This window comes from Eutrigla gurnardus (genome assembly GCF_963514095.1).
Source record: "Eutrigla gurnardus genome assembly, chromosome: 16".
NCBI lineage: Eukaryota > Metazoa > Chordata > Actinopteri > Perciformes > Triglidae > Eutrigla > Eutrigla gurnardus.
The window spans coordinates 13,994,099-14,013,556 of record NC_139927.1 but is presented as its reverse complement, the minus strand read 5'-3'; the positions used below and the strand labels follow the sequence as shown (position 1 = coordinate 14,013,556).

Genomic DNA, 19,458 nt, shown 5'->3' with positions numbered 1-19,458 from the left:
AGGGTCATCACAGCAGTACAAATAGTATGCCGAAAAATGTGATAAAAAAGTGATGAAAAAAGTCTTCGTATAGCATGTTGAAAAATTTTGTTCAAGTGGCTCTTTGCAAAATATGAAGATAAGATTTAGTATTTGTTGGATCTAAATGACCAGTCCTGTAGTCTGTTGTGATACTAATGACAATATAACACAGTTAGTGTGCATGTTGTTTACATTCTTTATTGATCACCCTCTTCCCTGTACCTTACCTCCCAGAGTGCACAAAAATAAAATTCTCTCACTTACGATAAAAACACAAAACCAGTGCAGAATGCCAGTGCTCACCAGTCCATAACTACATTCAGAGATCTCTTCCTAAACAAAAAGAAAAAAGTACAGCGAGTTACAAAATCATCACGTGATGGAGAGCAGTTCTCCCCACCGTCAGTCCATCAATCCAATTTATCATCTTTTTTAAAATGGGTACAGAAAATCACAATAAACTCAACACATGATAGTCGGCTGTGGTGATTCTCAAAGACAGGAAATAAGTCAATTATTTTTCGAGTAAAAAGCCTCTTCCAGATCATATAGGATGAAGTGGTTCGGAGCTTAAAATAAAAGGCATTTCCGGCTGATCGTGCGATAACAATAAAAACCTATTCCACTGCATTTTCTAAACGTGGGTTATTGCAAAATTAAAAGTCAAAATCCTCCTATTTAGTGCTTTGGTTGAGAGACGAGCATGAAGTTTAGTGAGGCAAAAATAATTATCTATTCAGAGTCTTGTGAGTTTGTACCATTTGGGTGAATGAGACAGAAAAGCACAACATGTTGACAGAAGGCAGCAGCAGTGGACACTGACGAGGGCCTGCCCTAAGAAAAAAAATCAGCTGACAGGGAAGAGTAATATTTACATCAACTGTATACAACATAATTTATAAATACATATTAAGTATAAATTAGAAAAATAAAAACAAAAACCTACTGTAGTTCAATCAGCTACTGCTACTCTCATTTTTATAATGCCAGTCTGATTATTAACCCTCTTTATATTTGGTGAAAGATAACAAAAAAAAAAAAAAATCAAAAAGGCACAGCAATGAATTAGCACAATTTATCCCTGCAAATTACTATGAAACACAACACTAAATCCCCATTACAACAGACATTAAAATATAAATTAATACATTTTCAAACCAATAAATGTAATTCCAATAACAACACAAATCCCACACTCAAACAGCAGCTACACTAGCATCACCATTTACAATTTTCTTAAATAAATTAAGGCTTTAAGGGGAGTTTGAGAGAGCGTCAAAGAGAGCAGCCCGATTCTTTTTTCAGCTTTCTGTTCCTCGGGCAGTGGAAGAATGTACAAATATCATACGGTGTACCTTTCACATACTGAAAGCAACAGTATGGAAAAAAAAAACACAAACTTATTTACTTTAAGCGGAGAGTTAAATGAGCAGGTAGACCCGTCTCTCGTTTCTGTATGGTAAAAGTCAACAGGTGGTTAGATCAGCGTAAAGACTGTAAGCAACTAGCCTGGCTCTGTCAAAAGGGAACAACCACCTACCACGACCTCTAAAGCTCACTGTAGCTGCATATATGAGTGCAGTAATGATCGAAAACCTGGCAAGAAAGCAGCGAAAAAGCATGTTTTCCCAAAATGCCTCCGATTATTGCTCTATTTTGTAGTGTGAACTTGAAAGTCAATGTGCTGCAGAATGTTGTGGCTGCTCCTAGAAACATTCCTACGTTCAAGGATTTCAACGCTGTACCACTGCATTCCCCTTCTCACGCAGGCAAACACCCTCCGCAAACTCGTTATGTACATGCAGCCCAGCATGGCTCAGGTGTTACACGTAGACCAGGTCTCGGCCCTGAGTCGCTGCGTTACCAGCTGCCTCCCCCGCCGGGGCCTCCAAGTCTGTCTCATCCTCGTTATAGCCCTCATACTCGATGGGTTTGGGGCAGCTGTATGGGTGGCCGTTGTCGTCGAAGAAGCGGCGGAAGGTGAACTCGTAGAAGGCGTGTTCGGGGTGCTTGCCGTTTCGGAACCAGCCGTTGAGGGTGTCGTTGAGGTTGTCCTCGTCGCCGCTGTCGTTGCTCCACAGTTTGTCCGGGTCCACGGGGTCGAAGTTGGAGGTGTCTGTGGAGTGAGCGATGGTGGGGATGTACGGCGCCACCTGCTGCCGCAGGTCGCAGGAGAAGTCGATGTTCTTGAAAAAAGGATGAGCTTTGATTTCGTCCGCACCGTTCTTGCCAAGGCGGTCTTCGGGGCTGCGGCACAAATTCACGATGAGATCCGACGCCTCGGGGCTGAGCTTGGCCGGCGGGGGAATGTGCAGCATGCTTTTCCAGTTTATCACCTGATCAACGGCAGAGAGGACAGTAAGAAAAACTGAAGCGTCCGGAGATACATTTTACTGCAGGTGCTTCACATACCTTCTTCTGTGTCTCCAGGGGTGTGGTCGCTAAGAAGGGAGGCTGTCCGACAACCATTTCATACAAGATGACACCAACACTCCACCAATCACAGAGCTGGGTGTATCCTGGAGAAGATTTCAGTCATTTTTACACCAGTCACACTGCAACAGCATCTCTCAGAAGGGTTTTTAAAAGTGTCGAGTCAAGAAGGGACACCAATAATAACCATAAAGAGTATACCCTCTAGCTGCGGGCCACTGTACCTGTTCGGAGCAGCACTTCCGGTGCTATATAGTTTGGTGTCCCCACCAGTGAATGTGCCAAACAGCGCTGGTGCTGCCGGGCCTTCCTCCTCTCCAGAGGCTTCAGACGGTCTGTACAGCGGCAGTTGGAAGCGTCTTCCCACTCCTTACTGAAATCCATGCTGTCCTGCCTCACATGATCACCTGGAAGACACAACAACTCTTGTTACTTTGCTCATTAAAACAGCCAGTCAACCGTTAAACTATTTTGTCCCTGCATTTAGCATTTTTAAGGTCACACGTTATAATAACCATCATTAATAAACGGTAGATTAATGAGTTCATTAAACTTCAGTTGTTAAACGCACATGATAACTTTAAAAAGTGATACCTACCACTCTGGTAATACTTTGAGTCATGCGTCCAGCGGAAGCCGGTGCAAAGGCCGAAGTCAGTCAGTTTAATGTGTCCGTCTCGGTCTATGAGGATGTTATCAGGCTTGATGTCTCGGTGGATGAAGCCCATCTTGTGGACGCTTTCCACAGCACATGTGAGCTCTGCGATGTAGAACTGGGCCAGCTCTTCTTTGAAAATGTCGAGCCGGATGAGAAGGCTCATCATGTCTCCTCCAGGGATGTACTCCATGACAAAGTACAGGTTGTCCTTGTCTTGGAAAGAGTAGTAGAGACGCACCACCCACTCATTGTCTGCCTCAGCCAGGATGTCCCTCTCGGCCTTAACGTGGGCCACCTGGTTTCTCAGTAGCACGTCCTTCTTGCGGAGCGTTTTCATGGCGTATAGTGCTCCTGTGTCCTCTTTCCTGGCCAAGCACACCTCACCGAAGGCTCCAATGCCGAGGGTTTTGATTCGTTTGAACATGGATTTATCCATCTTGGCTCGCTTTAGCCGGATGTAGTTGGACTCTTTCTGGCAGAGCATCATACGCATTTGCTCCTGAGCTTCTGAAGACAAACCCACCTGATCACAGGACAGAAAAAAATTAGTTGATGGCACAGTAAATCTACAAAATCGCTTAAAAAAAGAATGAAAAGTTGTATAAAAAGACATGTATCCCTGGTTAGATACACATTAGCATACATTTTTTAAACTTGAGTTATAGATGTAAACCAGTGCAAAATGCATTTAAAATGATCTGTAAGTGCAAACATTTTGTATGTTCCTCATGTGTTAATCATCAAAAAGATGAACGAGCAGTGACATGATGAGTGAGATGGACTGACATGCATTTCCCTCAACCACTGGGGCCAACATGCTGCATATTTACAATACAAAGACAAATGTCTCAACAACAGCCGTGTGTGGACTATTCTGTCACAGAACAGCATAGATACCGTTACCTTTTCAGCTATTAGTGACAGCAAGGAAAGACAAGAAGAGATAGTACAGCTGAGAAAAAATAGAAAAGCGTGAAAAGACATGTCAAAGACAGATAATCCAGTGATGACAAGATAAGGAAAAGGGAAAAGGGTTCAGAAAGAATCGAGGGTATTTCTTTAAACAGAAAAATGTGAAATATATTAATTTATTCCTACATCAATGCAAAATTATACAACTATGGCTGTTGAAATTCTCACCCTTTGCATCTCACTTTCCAGCTGCTTCCTCCTCCGAATCCTCTGCTGATGGTTCTTCAGGATATTCTCCACATGTTGTTCCATGAAGAACTTGAAGGCCTGAGGGGAGTACAATGCAACTCTTCCAGATTCCCCTCTTGGCTCTTCGTCTTTCTTGTTACGGCGGACAGGAACGGGCGATGTTGTAATTTGCTTATTCTCCTTCTCTGTTGCTGCGATGCTTTCCGCCATCTTGTCTCGGGAGGATTCAACGCTGCTGCTCTCCTCTTCAGTCTGCTCCTCTCTGCCTGTGCCGAGCTTATTGACCGCTGGATCGTATGCAGGGGGGCAGGGACCAGCTTGCTGTTGGAGGAGATGCTTAGGATAGGGCGGAGGGGGGCCCTGGTAGCTGGGAACTTCTGCTACAACAGGGATCTGAGGTACAGGGGCTGGGGGTTCTGGGTAAGCAGGTGCAGCTGGAGGCTGCTGCATCCATGGAGGGTGTGTGGGAGCCACAGCAGTGTGTAACTCAGGTTTCTGGACACGCATGCTCTTGACTGGCTGCAGAATGGGAGCCTGGGTGATGGCAGTGACTGTGGTGGCAGAGGGCTGGGTGCTGGATGGATGGGCCTGTCTGCTGTTCAGCTGGTGGTTGTTGAAGGAATTAGAGCGGACCGGCATGTTGTGCTGCCATGATGGGGACAGATCCTGGTTGCTGCTGTTGCCGGAAGAAGACTGGGGCTGGTTGGGGTTCAGAGGAGCTTGGGACCAGGACTGAGGAGGACCTATGTTATACATGTCAAGGTTGTGACTGTTCCGGTTGGGAACCATCATGGAGTGAGGGACGTTTCCATTGTTGGCATAAGAGGGAGAGGATGCAGGTCCTCCTGACTGCATCTGCTGGTCAGTGGGACTGTGCCGGCTGCTCTGGTTAACCGGATATGGAGGAGGAGGAGGCTGTCTGCTGTAGTCTGGCTGCGGGGAGCCATTCTGGGACCAGCTGGGGGGAAAGGTGAACTTATTTCCCCCAGGGATCTGCATTATGATTGGCTGGTGTCCTACGGGTACTGGGCTGATACCTCGCTGGTTTGGAGGTGCTGACGATTGGTATCCTTCAGGCCAGGCACCCTGGGGTACCGGAGAGATGCGTGGCACAAGGTAATCCATGTTGCCAGAGTAGCGCTTGGTTGAGGGGTTGCTGTCCCAGGATGAGGCAGGAGGCATTGAACCACGGTTTGGTGGTGGTGTGACGCTGCGCACCTGGGGCGGCAGTGGAGGATTCGCTCTCTGGCTGTTAGCAGGGTGACCCTGTGGGAAGGCAGGGGGTGGCCCGGGGCTGTCTGAGCGGTACATCTTTCCATCCACCATGAGAGCACCGTGTCGAGGTGCCAACGACTCCTTAGAGCCTTTCCAGCTTGGCCTCCTCAGCACAGCCTGTTGGATATGAGAGGATCCTATAGACACATAAAGGGAGGGAATTATGTGTGGCACTGGATCCTTCTGACTGCAATAATTAAAACAAAAGTTAATCTAAAAACAATCCAACTACATTTTTGACATAGTTATACTGTGTAAAAATGTTATATAACATGGACACATTGGAAGTGCGTGCTCACTCAAGACACACTAATTCACTTGGTATGTATACTGTTACTAAATCCAGTAGGAATGAAAAAAATGAGGTCCAACCTGTAGAAGTACATGGCTAGTAATACGATTTGAATGCATGTTTTTTTACGCAAACAAAAAACAATTTTTCAGTAAATGTCTTCCATACATGTTACAATGACTCATTCTCTTTTTGTCAGCATGTATTGTAATGTCTTTAAGCAAACATAGCAAATTCTGCAAAGGATATTAACGTGGTATGAACACACCTGGATGGAAAATATTTAGAAGAAAGCCAGCATTTAGTTCCAGTGGACAGTTACGTACCTGGAGCTTTCAGACCTGTAGTGTTGGGGTTGGCAACAGCCATCTGTTCCCACATTGAGTCCTGGTAGATGACTGCCCCCATACTGCGACTGTTACTCTGTTTAAAGTCAAAAGAGAACAGTTAATATTTAGAGTTTGGGAAATCAAATCATGACAAGATGCAAATTAACTTAAAATATATTTAATAAAGGACTTTTTGCTGAACAGTTTTGCTTCTTTTCAGTCTTCAAAAGTAATGTAAATGGACTACAAGGTAGAAATAATCATTTGTATTATTGCTCCATCTGCACATTATTTTCTAGATGATTAAATTCATTTTTTTGTCTATAAAATGTAAGAAAACAGTGAAAAAAATCCAACAGTGGAAAGAACCCCAAATATGCGTATAATGTTATAAAACAGAAAAACACAGCATATTCTCAAATTGAAGAAGAAGCTGTAACCAGAGAATGTTTGGAGGTTTTTCGTAAAATAACTCAATTATTAAAATAATAACAGAATAATCAAACCAGCCGATTAATTATCTGTTACAGCTCTGAAAAGGATGGTTAGGTTTTCTTTCCCCTACATGTTATATTTGCAACTGAAAAGTACAGCACTGCATATTGTGCCACTTCATTCCTGGATTGCGCACACCGTCTCAAAACAAGGTGCACCTGCTAAATGAGGAACGTCTTTTGTATTGTCACCTGCACAAGCTTGTCATTCCACTTTGCATACTTTTCATTTTTCAAATAATTCTCCGGTAAAGGAAGAGCACAGAATGATTATTCTTCACCCACAATCTTTCACAAAAACTCAAGTGACAAAATAAAACACAAAAACATCTCACCTCCTCAAATCCAGCACAGGGGAGCTCCAGCGACGTGTGTTTGTTCATTTCGGGGCCTGAAGTACTGGGCTCATTGGCGAAAGGCATCAGAGATTTGCGGATCTCCTGTAACGCCTTGTGGTAGGGGTTTTTGGGGTTGCTGCAGCGCCCCTGCTGCCTTGGGTCCTCAGTAAGCATTTTTCCAGCTCCTCCAACATCCACTTTCGGTGGGTCCGAGGGCTTGGACAAGTTACGCAGGCTGTTCCGTATCTCCTGCAGCATGTGTTGGCTGTTGCCGCTGAAGTTGCTGGTGGGGAACGTTTTGGGTCTCATCTGTCTGTATCCTTCGGGTTTCTCTCCTCTCTTCATGTAAGAGCATGTATGATGACGATGAAGGGGATGAAGAGTATGTTACTCAGTCCAGGGTTGCAGCAGATGTCTTCAACGACTGATTTCACATCTGCATGCTGCTGACAGAAATGTACAATGCGAGATGAGCAGGCGTCCAGGTACACGTGTCATGTTACAGAACAGGTCCGGCAAATCAGACGTGTGGAAATGACCAATTAACTGGTACTATCAGATCAATATTAGCTAACGCTTTGTGATGATTATTATGAGGCAGACTGACAATTTGGGGATTTCATATGAACCAATAGCTGAAAAGAAATCTGGTTTTAGTGGTTCACCATAGCACTTCAAGCTTAGCTCGTTGTTCAAAGCTTTAACGCTGAGAAATGTGCCCCAGAATAAAAAGGTACGTTGTTCCTTCACAAAACCATGAGCCTGTTCACCTGCTAGCGTCGTTAGCAGCTAGAGCTAACAGAGCGCTACGTTAACTCGAATGCTCGTGTCAAGTGCTGTAAAATTAAACGCTTAAATTGTTTGTCACGTTCGCCTGAAATGTGTCCAACGTACAGACACGAGACCTGCAAACTCGTGTCATCACAATTTCACTTTGCTCAAAATAAAACGGCGCAGCAGATCCTGCGCGGCCTGTTTGTTAAAGGCATCCATTTGCTGCTAGGCTAATTCAACAACAGGTTGCGAACTAGCGTTAGCTGCTAGCTAAGACCACAACTGGCAACAGTAAGTTAGCCGTTAGCCGTGTTTGACAACTCACCAGTGTCTGTAGATGTTGGTTTCCTATTTGGACAAAAAACGATATTTCCTTGACCTTTCACGGAGTAAAGGACGCGATTTTGTCTTAAAATATCCTTGTTGTACCGAGCTGGCTGGCCCTAGTCGTGTTAAAATTCCTGGGATGTCTGAATGACAAGTACAACAGCAACAAGTTAACGAAGAAGAATCGCTACGCACTTCCGATTGTTATAGATTTCAAAATAAAATGAGGAAAGTCATGTATGAGGACCGTTGTAAGAACTGTTTCCACAAAGATGAACACATTAAGAAGTTTTAACCGTACCATGAATTACAATTTTCATATAAAAGACCAAAAATAGAACAAACGAACACATTGTATATCAAATAAAAATATAAACATAATACATGTGCACACATCCTCAAAAACATGCAAGTACAGAGCAAATGTGTGAGGTGTACTTTCGTTCAATTTAAATTAAAAAATATAAGTCTATACTCGGCACACAAAAATTTGCATTTCCAAAGGTTTCAAATCATGTTCGGACTTCACACAAGTCACACTGATATTTTTTTTTTCTTTTAACCTTTTCCCCATCATCCTTCCCTTCACCTCTGGACCATCTCTTCAGCTGTGGCTCCTGGACACCATTCGTCTGAACTGGCAAAGTTAAAATGTAAAGACTTATGTCGAACTAACTGTGATTTAGACAACAATTGTGTAACTGCAGGTGCAGTATTAAACAGAATACTAAAAGATTGCTGGTGCTACATCCCTTTATAAATATAAATATACAGTGTGTGTATATATATATATATATAGATAGATAGAGAGAGACTATAAAAAATAAGCATGGTCTACCTTGGATACTTTCTACTACAAAACCGCCACTGGACTCACCAGGCATTTGTGTTAAAGATTTTTATTTATTTATTTCAAAACAGTTTGAAATGATATCCATACAAAAGTACTGCAGAGCCGGAATACGCTGCTTGGAATTATCTACACACAACATGATCCATTGATGAATCCATCCAGAAATTAGCCAATATAATGTGAATGCAACATTATATGGCATTTTGGTCAACCTGTATGCTCAAATTAAGCAATAAAACCTGCGTTCATGACTGGACTCGACAACAAATAAACAGATCTTCATCCACACGAACAACTCTTTTAAACTGGGACCTGTCTGTTGACAAATATGGCCTCTCCGTCAGTCCCACAGACGAGACATTGTCCAAGTACGTCCAAACTGTTGACAGACAGTGTCTGGCTGGGCAGCATGTGCGTCGTCTCCAGACGGCCTTTACTGGAATCACCGCTGAGCCACGCACTGATGAGGGACTGGTTCCCTCCAGCTGGAGCCATCGCACTGCGAGATATCATGCTGTTGTTCCTGCCACCTGTAAAACAAAAAACATCTCTATTAATATTTAAAATCATTTAGCTCTTTGTTATCTGTATCATGCTAGCTGAATCAGTGTGCGCTAACATTTTAACCGGTCTTCAACATTTAACACTATGTGCTACTTAATTAAAAAAATTATAATTAAAAAACTTAACCCCAGGAACTATCCAGATGTTTATTGCATTTTCCTTAATTTATAATTAAAACAATATAACCTCTGGCATCAACTAAAAATGCTGCACACACTATTCATCTTTTACTGTAGCATCATGTTAGAATATTAATGTTGAAAGAAATTATTTTAGAATGGCTTAAGATACCTGGATCAAACCAGATTTTGCACCTTCTCCTCTTTTTTTTTTTTTACCCCCATAGCCCCATACACACTTGCATTAAATATCTGATGAACGGTTTTGTTGATGGTAAAATTCAGCTTTTACATTTCCTCCTTTTTTTGCAGTAAAATGCTGTTTTTTTAGCAGCACTTTTTGGTTTCATTTCTTTTGGAAAATGCCGTTTGTTAAACTGAATACCAGACAGAAATGTTTTTAAATTGCCTTGCAAGAAGGAGGGCATATCTGAATGTGTGGAAGTCTCCCAGTGCAGCAGTGAACCGTCCTCCGAGCATGTGAACAGATGATCTGGGTTAGTTGGGTGGAAGTGGACTTCCCACACTGTAAAGAAAACCAAAGAAAAATGTACATTAAAAACAACAAATATATATATATATACTGTATATTTGAACATGTCAGAATTAATTTTGTTTCAAACTCTTTCATCTGCCTCCAGGAAAAAATCTTACTTTCGGCAGAGTGTGCCTCCATGATGGAGAACGGGGTGCTGCCTTGCCTCACATCCCAGACACAGAGCATGCCGTCCTGCCCTCCTGTGGCAACGATGTGCTGTTGGTTCGGATGTCTGTCAATACAATGCAGAGGGACTCTATCCCCTGACCTGAAAGGAAAACAACTTATTTCAACTGAAGGAAAGAGCTGAACAGAAAAACAAACGTGTAGAGATGTAATTGATTTGGTGAGAACGGGGGAGATCTTACAAGGACAGAATCTGGGACGGTGAGTTGCTCTTTTGTCTGAAGTCCCACAGCTTGAGTTGGCCGATGGAGTTCACCGTCAAAATCTCTGTTGTCCTCAGGTAAGTCACAGCATGAATCGTGCTGCTGTCCGCATTCTCTGTCCAAGGTTAATGAGTAAAATAAAAAAAAACAATAAAAAAGTTTGTCACATCATCCTCTATGCCATACATGACCTGGGGACGCTATCATAGGCTAGAAATTGTAATTCTGTGTCTATTTTAAATGCGATCTCAATCTCACCTATGACTCGAATCACTCCCTCCTGGTCGGCCCTGAAGACGATGATCTTGCCATCTTCGCCAACCGTAACGATCTCAGGACTGCTGCACACAACACCGGTACAGGGAGCGTTGTCACAAGGGTAACGATGTGCTCTTGGCCAGCACTGAGAAATCGAGATTGTCTGCAGACGAGAGAGAGAGAGGACATAGAAGAATCAGAATTTTCTCAAACCACAGGTATGTTATAGATCCGGTTAAGCACTTTGTGCAACATGCACTTCCTTGAACTGCCACATATTTGTGTAGACATTCCGTAGTCTGTTGATGTGACTTTAGTCATGTTACAGAAGGTTTTATGAAGTCATTAATAACATACCTCGAGGACATGTCAAATTGTTTATGTCTTACACAATGGGCCAACGACCTCAGAAATACAGACATGTAAATGTGTACCTGACTGTTTTGGTGGTGGTGAAAAATGGTGACTGCTCCCGTAGACGATGTTGTGACAATTCTGTCCTGATCCAAAAACTGTAACAATAAATAAAAATGGTTTATTAACAAAAGAAAAGAAAAGATAAGTTAGTCCAGACATTATAAGTAGAAGTTATTCCTACCAGGGACAAACATTTGGTATATGTTATGTTAAATCAATCAAAAATAATTTAAAACCATGAATCAGAATACTTTATTAATCCCTCAGGAAATCGTACCGCTGCATTAGAGTTAGAATGGAAAGAAACAAACTCACACATCAAGGGCCTATAGACAAAGAGACAAGTCCTTTACAGTTAAGTGGTCTAAGTAGTAGTAGACAGTCCATTTGTGCATCTGCTGTTGAGGTAGCAGTAAGTAGTAGTAGTATTGAGGTAGTAGTATTGTACAATAAAGTGCACATAAGTATTATTATTATAAAGTTCGACAGTTATACTGTCAGACAGTAATGTAGTGTGTTGTTCTCTGAAACAAAACAATGACAGAGACAAATCCCTTTAAATGTGTTGCACTTAATCATAATAATAATAATAATAATAATAATAATGTATGTCTTCATTCTGTCAGCAAAACAAAACATAACTGAATTAATGATCCAGGAAAGACAAGTTGGCAACGGTGCCTTTCTAAATGAAATGTTGGCAAGGGCCCCAGTATTTAAAAGCTGGTACGTTGGCTCAGGGCGTCTTACTTGAAGGTCCAGGACATCTCCGTCATGTTTGTGTTCACATAGAAGCTGCGGGTCTCCTTCAAATCCATCGTCCATGTCAGAACCTCCATGATTCCCGATGGACCAAAAGGAAATCTTGTTATCCTATAAGAGACGGAAATGACAGCAATGCAGGTCCAGAGTAAATCCAACTGACTTGTTGTCATACTAACCGTAAATCCAGCAGCTATAAGTAAATAGTAAATAGCTAATATTACGTTAGTTCAACAATACGATTCATAACATGTCTTCAGTCGCGTTTTGTCAAGCAAAAATCACACCACACATCGTTATTATTAACGTTGAATGACAGTTAGCCGACCTCGTTGTCCCACGAGCCCGTCGCAAAGATATCCGGTTGCTGCAAAGACGAATGCGAGACAAGTCGCCATCTGGTTTTACTGATTTTCTGGGACACGTACTTCGCATTTATACTCTCCATTGTTTCAAAAATAATCAGAGAGAGAGGGAGAGAGCTGGAGCTAGCTTAGCATTCATGTGCCACTGCCAAAGCAGAGTGTACCCGCCCGCTACTTTGTACGTGACTACGGTGGCCTAGCAAGGTCAAACTTCATAATCAGGCGACTTTTCGCACATTAACTATTAACACGAGTATTTTTGCTATTAACACACACACACACACACATTGCTATTTGTAATTGATACTAACATTTACTTACTTTATTCTTTAAATTATTATTTATATTGGTTGTAATTACAATGGATAAAATATAGCCATTTAATTACAATGCTGTTCCATTAGATTACATTACATTCATCCAAAGTGACTTCCACTATGTGCAGTCAATCATGGGGGTACAAACCCAGACAATCAAGAATCATGTACCGGTAAGTACATTAGCTTCAATTAAGCCAAACTAGCAGTGCTACATATAAGTGCAGGATGTAAGTGGAAGTTTTTAACACTTTTTTTGTTAAGTATATAAACCATCTTCTTAACCAAAGTGCAGCCAGAAGAGATGTGTTTTTAGTCTTTGATGGAAGATGTGTAGACTAACTGCTTTCCATATGTCAATGGGACAGTGATGATAATACATATATATGTGCTAAAAAATAAATAAAATACTATTAACAAGCGTCGCACTCCCCCTACCGGCCACCGTCTATGTTACTGCGGCAAATCCGATCGTGCACTGAGTGAGCGATGTGGCTCATTTTCTGTAAAATTGACTTGAGTTGAAGAAAACGATGAATCATCTTGTAAACACGTCAAAGTTGTGCATTAGGACGTGTGTCGGTGAAATCTCTTCGGATGTCTAGTGACGTCTCCGCCGCTCCGCCGTCCGCTCTGGAGGTCGTCAGCTTCGTTGGCAAAACGGTCGGCGCAGGCGCGGCACTGACAGCTGCTGTCTACCTACTCCGCAAAGTGTGTGTAATAATGGCCTGGAAATCCGGAGGAGCCAGCCACGCAGAGCTTGTTAACAACCTCCGCAGTGAGTCCTCATGTTCAGCACGGCGGCGGCGTCTTCGTAGACACATCGCCTGAAACCGGTTTAGTTCTGTAGTCTTTGGGTTTTATTTAACGCGGGAGCAGTGGGGACGCTAGCTCGCTGGTTGCTAAGCTATGTTGTTGTTGACCTAGCATTACCTCTCTCCACCCCTTTTCCCGAACCACGTTTACGGCGTTGCATGCCTCCCGATGCTGCAAATAAACGAGATACAGTTAAAGACGCACATAATCTAACGCCACACATCATTTTGTATCTTAAATGTTGCGTTATGCTAGCTTAGCCTGCTAGCTCTATGTGCGTCATTTGGAAAGCTGTAGCTAGCGATAGCATCGGTGCTAAGTGCCCTGCCCACATTTCATTGACGGCTACTATCTCTGTGCCAGTCGCTTGAATGTTCATATGAACGACACACCGACCAGCTGGAAACGTGAGGCTGGTTTCTACATCGCCTTTGTGTTAGCGACTGACAGCTTGGTGTGTCACAGTGGCAGTTAAAGAAAAAACCCGACCACAGTGACTCAGTGTAACGTTGCTAGGCGGCTGCTATCTGCTGCTCGGTCCACTGTGGTCGATGGCTTCAGCGCCACATGGTTTGCTCAGCAGTCAGAGCCACGGTGCCTCGTGCGGTTAAGAGGGGACATCAGGGTTTTACATGCAAGCTTTGATCTGCCGCGATGACTAAAACGATCCGACACGTGATGATATCTGCAGACTTGAATCCACTTTCAGTGAAAAGTATCTAAGTGACCTGGGCTATTAATATTCCGTGCAGGCCAGCAGAGCATTGCAACCAGCTCAGCTGCGAGCATTTTGCCACAAGCTGTGGACACTCATGCTCCATTTGCTTTTTCAACTAAATAATGCATTTTCTTCTTTCTTAATCTGTTACAGCAGACATGATTCTGTGTCTCGGTTTATTATTGACCATATGTTGTAATCGTGCATGGTGAAATCATTTTTAAGAAGTGATTATTATCATGCAAAGCTGTGTCATGCACCATATTACAATGCTGGAAATCTACAACAAGTCTTTATATCAGTATAAGATATGTTTTCAAGCTTAAACAAAACAAAAAAATCATTTTTGGTTTTTGCATAATATTATTCTGTTTGCTCTATTGATTGCTTTGATTGAACACTTAAGTTGCATAAGCTGGATATAAGCAGGTCACATTCATGCTGATCCCCAAAAGTATTGAAATTGTTTGCATCCCTCTGACCACCAGTGCTCATGACTGGTCAGTACAGGCAGTTATACTTCACCCAGTTAATTTTTTCAAACCATGACTGCCTCAAGTGTTACAGCCTAGAAATAACAGCAACCTCAGGGGTCTTACACAGACAATTTTGAATTCTAAGAACGGTTATGAATATGTAGAAAACGGCTTGCATGTTATTTTAATTTCTGATGCCTCACGCAGAGGTCCATCTGGCAGCGTGTGGTTTATTTGTAATGTATCCTGAAGCGACACATAGCTCTGACTGTGAGCGGCGACAGTAACGAGAGCAGCACCGGCTGTCGTTGGCTTTTCCTGCCTTTGGCACTCGCCGTTACAGGAACCTGTTATTGTTCTGAAAACGTTGACGCTTCTTTTGGAAGCTTTTTTAGTTTCTTCCACCACACGTCAGTCTAAATATGACACTGAGAACATGTTGCCCTACATTTTTCTCTGGTGGTCTCAGATTTGATGGTGATTTTTAATATTTTTTTTCTTTGTCTCAGTACTTTCCACTGTACTCTCCATGCATACACGCTATGGTTAGTATAGATTCATTCTTGAGCCCAACCAATATCGGCCAATATTCATAAAAAAAAGAATGTAAACGAATACAAGGAAGTCTTCCTTTTTAAGTCTTTTCTAAAAACAACTTTCATGGTAAAACCATATCCTGATTTTATCTGAGGTGCCTGCTTAATGTACTATTTTTAAATTTCTTCATGTATTTTATGATTCGGCTTGGTATTTTCTCTCCAATGACACCATTACTGAATCATTCTAGCAGCACATACCGTATTAGATTCTCCCAAAAAAATCATGTTTTATAACTGCGCATTCACTGAAAGTTAAAAAGAGATGAATAGCAACCCTGATGGTCCACAAATGATCACGGTAAATGGTGTAATTTTAGCTTTAATGCCGTATATCCCTGAATCCTCTTTGTCCTTGCCTGCACATTATTTTTCTTTTATCTATTTGCATTTGCTGCAGGATTATGTAATTTTATATATGACATTTCCATAGCACACAGTGACGCAAACTCTTCTGCATCCCCAGAAAATGGCATTATTAAGTCTGACAAGGTCTACGAAGTGATGCTGACCACAGACCGAGCCCATTTCTCGAGGTGCAATCCGTACATGGACTCGCCACAGTCGATAGGTACGTCTGCTCACGCTGATCACTCAAATGCATCACGGCGCCGTCTGACATCAGAGGGAGGAACTAACAAACAAATCTCTCTGTTTCACCAAAAGGCTACCAAGCAACCATCAGCGCCCCACACATGGTATGTCTTCCAAACTCTCTCAGTCACTTCTGCATCCTGTGAACGGAACAGCCGTGAGCCGTGTTTGTTTGTAACGCTTGCCTCCCTCCACCCAGCACGCCTACGCCCTGGAGCTTCTGCACGACCAACTGTACGACGGAGCCAAAGCGTTGGACGTCGGCTCCGGCAGCGGAATCCTGTCCGTTTGCTTTGCACGAATGGTGAGCCACATGTGACGGGTAAACACATACGACTTCTCTTCGGTGGCATTCTGGTCGGTTTTGAATTGGTGGATTAATTTGTTTGGCAGACAAGTGACGTTAAAATGTAAAATGTTTTTTTTTTACGTAACACGCGTGATGTCATGATGTATGAACTGAGCGTTGTCTGTGCATTTTACAGGTTGGTCCTAAGGGGAAAGTTATAGGAATTGATCACATCAAAGAGCTGGTAGACGAATCTGTAACTAATGTGAAGAAAGATGACCCCGGTTTGATAACATCGGGCAGAGTCAAGCTCTTAGGTAAGACGTCTTTGATGACAGCTAACAGTCATTTAGTTTTTGTCTCATTCTGCAATTTATTTGAGCAGCAGAAATTTCTTCTCTTTAGTGGAGAACTAGTCACTTTTTCCAATCATTAATCATGTAGAAGTACATTTGCCGGGTGCTGCCAGACATACTCTGTGTAGTTTGACATTTCATTTGATCCGTATGTATACAAAGAATGAAATAAACTGATAAAAGCAATACATCCAAGCAGAAGAGAACACGGGAAAACAATTCAACGCAACATTAAAGCGTTTCTGTACACTGAGAGAGAGTGGGCGGACACTACAGCTTGTTGCAGCCTACACTTTAAACAAAACACAAACTAGTTGATGTCTCAAAGTAGAATCAGAAGAGCTGCTTTGTTTTTGTGTGTGGCTGACATCAGAATAAACTATTTTAAGACGCCACTCGTAGGTTTAGATATTTCAAGAAGTGTTTGTGCGCTTTGAGAAAGAAACAAGATGACATATTTTGATACAGTATCAACATATCTTACAATGTTTTTGCTGTATTTGTGACATTTCTTCGACTTAATGATTATGTAGCGAATTTTTTGGGGGGAAAACATGATTCACCAGTAAGGTAAAGCATCGTCAGATATACATACCGGCACAGCAGTGCTTAAATGAGTAATTGGGATCAATGAGTGGACGTAAATGACGAACAGGATGGCTGTGTGTGTGTTTCAGTGGGAGATGGGCGAATGGGCTACACCGACGAAGCGCCTTACGATGCCATCCATGTTGGCGCAGCAGCACCGAACGTCCCTCAGGCTGTGAGTCTCTGATTATTCACGTCAGCCCATGTGACCAAATAGGATTAAACCAGCAGTCGGTTGGCTGGTTGGTTGGGCTTTGCATCATCGTGCTCTTTACTCCCTACATGCATCTTGTTTCTCTCCCAGCTTCTGGACCAGCTGAAGCCTGGCGGCCGGCTGATTCTGCCCGTCGGCCCGGCAGGAGGAAACCAGATGCTGGAGCAGTACGACAAGTTGGAGGACGGCAGCACCAAAATGAAGCCCTTGATGGGGGTGATTTATGTGCCTTTAACAGACAGAGACAAGCAGTGGTCCAGGTGGAAGTGACTTCCTTCTCCTTCCCCCCCCTTCCTCCCCTTCTCTCCTTCTCACAGTGGCAAAGGTGAAACGGTGTGGCTTGGAGCAGGCAATGGATCACAAAGGGGCTGCATTTTGCTGCTTGTTGATATGTTTTGCTTCTTCCATACCATACCAGACAGCTGCACGTTTCCCTCATCATTTTTGTTTTTAACCGCTTGGTTCCAAATTGGTTCACTAAAACCTGCCTGACTAACGAAATTTGAAGTCGTACGGCAGCAAAGAGTGAACTAAAACTGAAATTGCAGCAGCGTGGAAGCATACGCTTGGTTTTTCCAGAGCATGACTACTTTTGTCAACTGGGATGCTCATTCAACACATTTAAACCAAACTCCACAACTATTCTGTTTGATCCTCTACTCTGTGAGATGTGGACAAAACCTCCCCCCCCCAAACACAATAACTTTTTTCCTGTAATCTTAAAATGTTGCATGTGACCTTCAGTCTTTGCGTTTGCACGGTTGCGTTTCCTGCATGCGGCTCCGCATCTAATGCCTCTTTCTAACGTTTGACGTCTCTCTGTCACAGGGATGAACTTTGAAGAGGAAGACGGTCCATGATCCACCTTTTAAGTTTGAGCCTGGAGAGAACTTGGATGGGGTCGAAGAAGCCCGTAAACATTTGGGTTCAAAGCGTAACAAACCATGCTCCTTTTGTTTAAGTCTGACGACGGACTGGAGTTTCACGTTGGTGACGGTCCAGAAAGGCCGGGAGGAAAGACTGCTTGAAGCTCAGCACAGAAATGTGGAAAGGGCTTTCTTTTTTTTCTTTGTCAGGCCTGCATTTTTTTTTGGTTGTGCGTTCTTTTTAACTGCTGGTTTTTAGGGTTTATTTGATTTTTTTTTTTTTTGTGGTTTCAACATTTGAATTGCAATCAGCCAATTTGACAGTATTACATTTCAGCGGCATGGAAGCTGAATGTAAGGGGAACGCGGGGTGAGAAAAGCCTGAAACGTCGAGATAATTCCTCTAGCTACAGCGCATGTGTGTGAATGTGTGGATCATGTAACTGTAGACTTCTCTGCTAACATGTGAGCTTCTCCCCTGCCAGCAGTATTAGGAACACACACACACACACAGGCAACACAACAGCTGATGTAACACACACATCCTGCTCCATGTGCAGCACTCGTTAACGTCATCCTACACATTGAACAAGCATCGGATCGTAACGAACGCACTCTGAAGAGAGCCGAGCGCTAACGACGCACGTGCACACGCGGGGCTGAGCTTCCCACCCGGTGATGTGATGCTTACCGGCGCCGGTTCTCCATTAACGCATTCACGCAGGCTCTTCAGGCGACCGACACTTAGTCACTGCTTTGCCAAAATAAAACTCCCAACAATATAAAGCAAATGAATGTCTTGTTTTCTTGAAATAAAAACAAAAATAAAAAAGCACATTTAATTTTTTGGGTGATGGATGATGTTTAGCTTTCACAGTTTCTGGAATGGCACAAGGAAATAAAGAGATGCTTATGTTTTTGTCTGCCTTCTTGTTGTTGCATGTGCAATGAAATGTTATATTAAATATAATTTCATTATAGTCTTGTAGGCAGGAATTTAAATAGGTCAGGAGTCACAATGCTTTAATATGTGATTGGCCACCAAAAGATTGTTTATTATACTTTTTTAACCAATAAGTCGGTATTATGGCTAAACTATTCCTAATCTAAATGCAACATTTTTACAGGAATATAAGTGGTGGAAAAATAGATATGAAATATATAAAAAATAGTAAAATTTAAGATAAAAATATGACCATCATCTTTGAATGAAAATATAATTTGTAATTGTGGAGTGTAAGCCTTCAGTCAGGTTAACACT

At 42.6% G+C, this 19,458-nt stretch overlaps 3 protein-coding genes across 5 annotated transcripts; 1 reads left to right on the top strand and 2 right to left on the bottom strand.

The window, feature by feature from the left end:
• Nucleotides 1-203: 203 nt before the first annotated feature.
• Nucleotides 204-8,263, bottom strand: lats1 (large tumor suppressor kinase 1). 2 transcript variants are annotated; one of them, XM_084031293.1, is made up of 8 exons: nt 8,101-8,263; nt 6,999-7,447; nt 6,167-6,263; nt 4,253-5,685; nt 3,053-3,635; nt 2,679-2,861; nt 2,434-2,540; nt 204-2,357 (listed from the first exon to the last, which is right to left on the bottom strand). In XM_084031293.1, the coding sequence occupies exons 2-8, from the start codon at nt 7,344-7,346 to the stop codon at nt 1,845-1,847; spliced, it is 3,264 nt and encodes a 1,087-aa protein (XP_083887419.1). In that variant the 5' UTR covers nt 7,347-7,447; nt 8,101-8,263; the 3' UTR covers nt 204-1,844. The 2 variants fall into 2 exon arrangements, with proteins under 2 accessions (XP_083887419.1, XP_083887418.1); XM_084031292.1 differs by having other exon boundaries at nt 6,999-7,444.
• Nucleotides 8,264-9,010: 747 nt separating this feature from the next.
• nup43 (nucleoporin 43) lies at nt 9,011-12,558 on the bottom strand. Its single transcript, XM_084030504.1, has 8 exons — nt 12,331-12,558; nt 11,991-12,113; nt 11,258-11,335; nt 10,824-10,986; nt 10,545-10,680; nt 10,293-10,444; nt 10,048-10,164; nt 9,011-9,485 (listed from the first exon to the last, which is right to left on the bottom strand). The coding sequence occupies exons 1-8, from the start codon at nt 12,448-12,450 to the stop codon at nt 9,256-9,258; spliced, it is 1,119 nt and encodes a 372-aa protein (XP_083886630.1). The 5' UTR covers nt 12,451-12,558; the 3' UTR covers nt 9,011-9,255.
• Nucleotides 12,559-13,244: 686 nt separating this feature from the next.
• Nucleotides 13,245-19,115, top strand: pcmt (protein-L-isoaspartate (D-aspartate) O-methyltransferase). 2 transcript variants are annotated; one of them, XM_084030269.1, is made up of 8 exons: nt 13,245-13,462; nt 15,757-15,861; nt 15,957-15,988; nt 16,084-16,188; nt 16,370-16,490; nt 17,207-17,292; nt 17,422-17,591; nt 18,160-19,115. In XM_084030269.1, the coding sequence occupies exons 1-8, from the start codon at nt 13,282-13,284 to the stop codon at nt 18,170-18,172; spliced, it is 813 nt and encodes a 270-aa protein (XP_083886395.1). In that variant the 5' UTR covers nt 13,245-13,281; the 3' UTR covers nt 18,173-19,115. The 2 variants fall into 2 exon arrangements, 1 of the variants encoding a protein (XP_083886395.1); XR_014598503.1 differs by having other exon boundaries at nt 13,247-13,462; nt 17,422-17,656.
• Nucleotides 19,116-19,458: the final 343 nt, after the last annotated feature.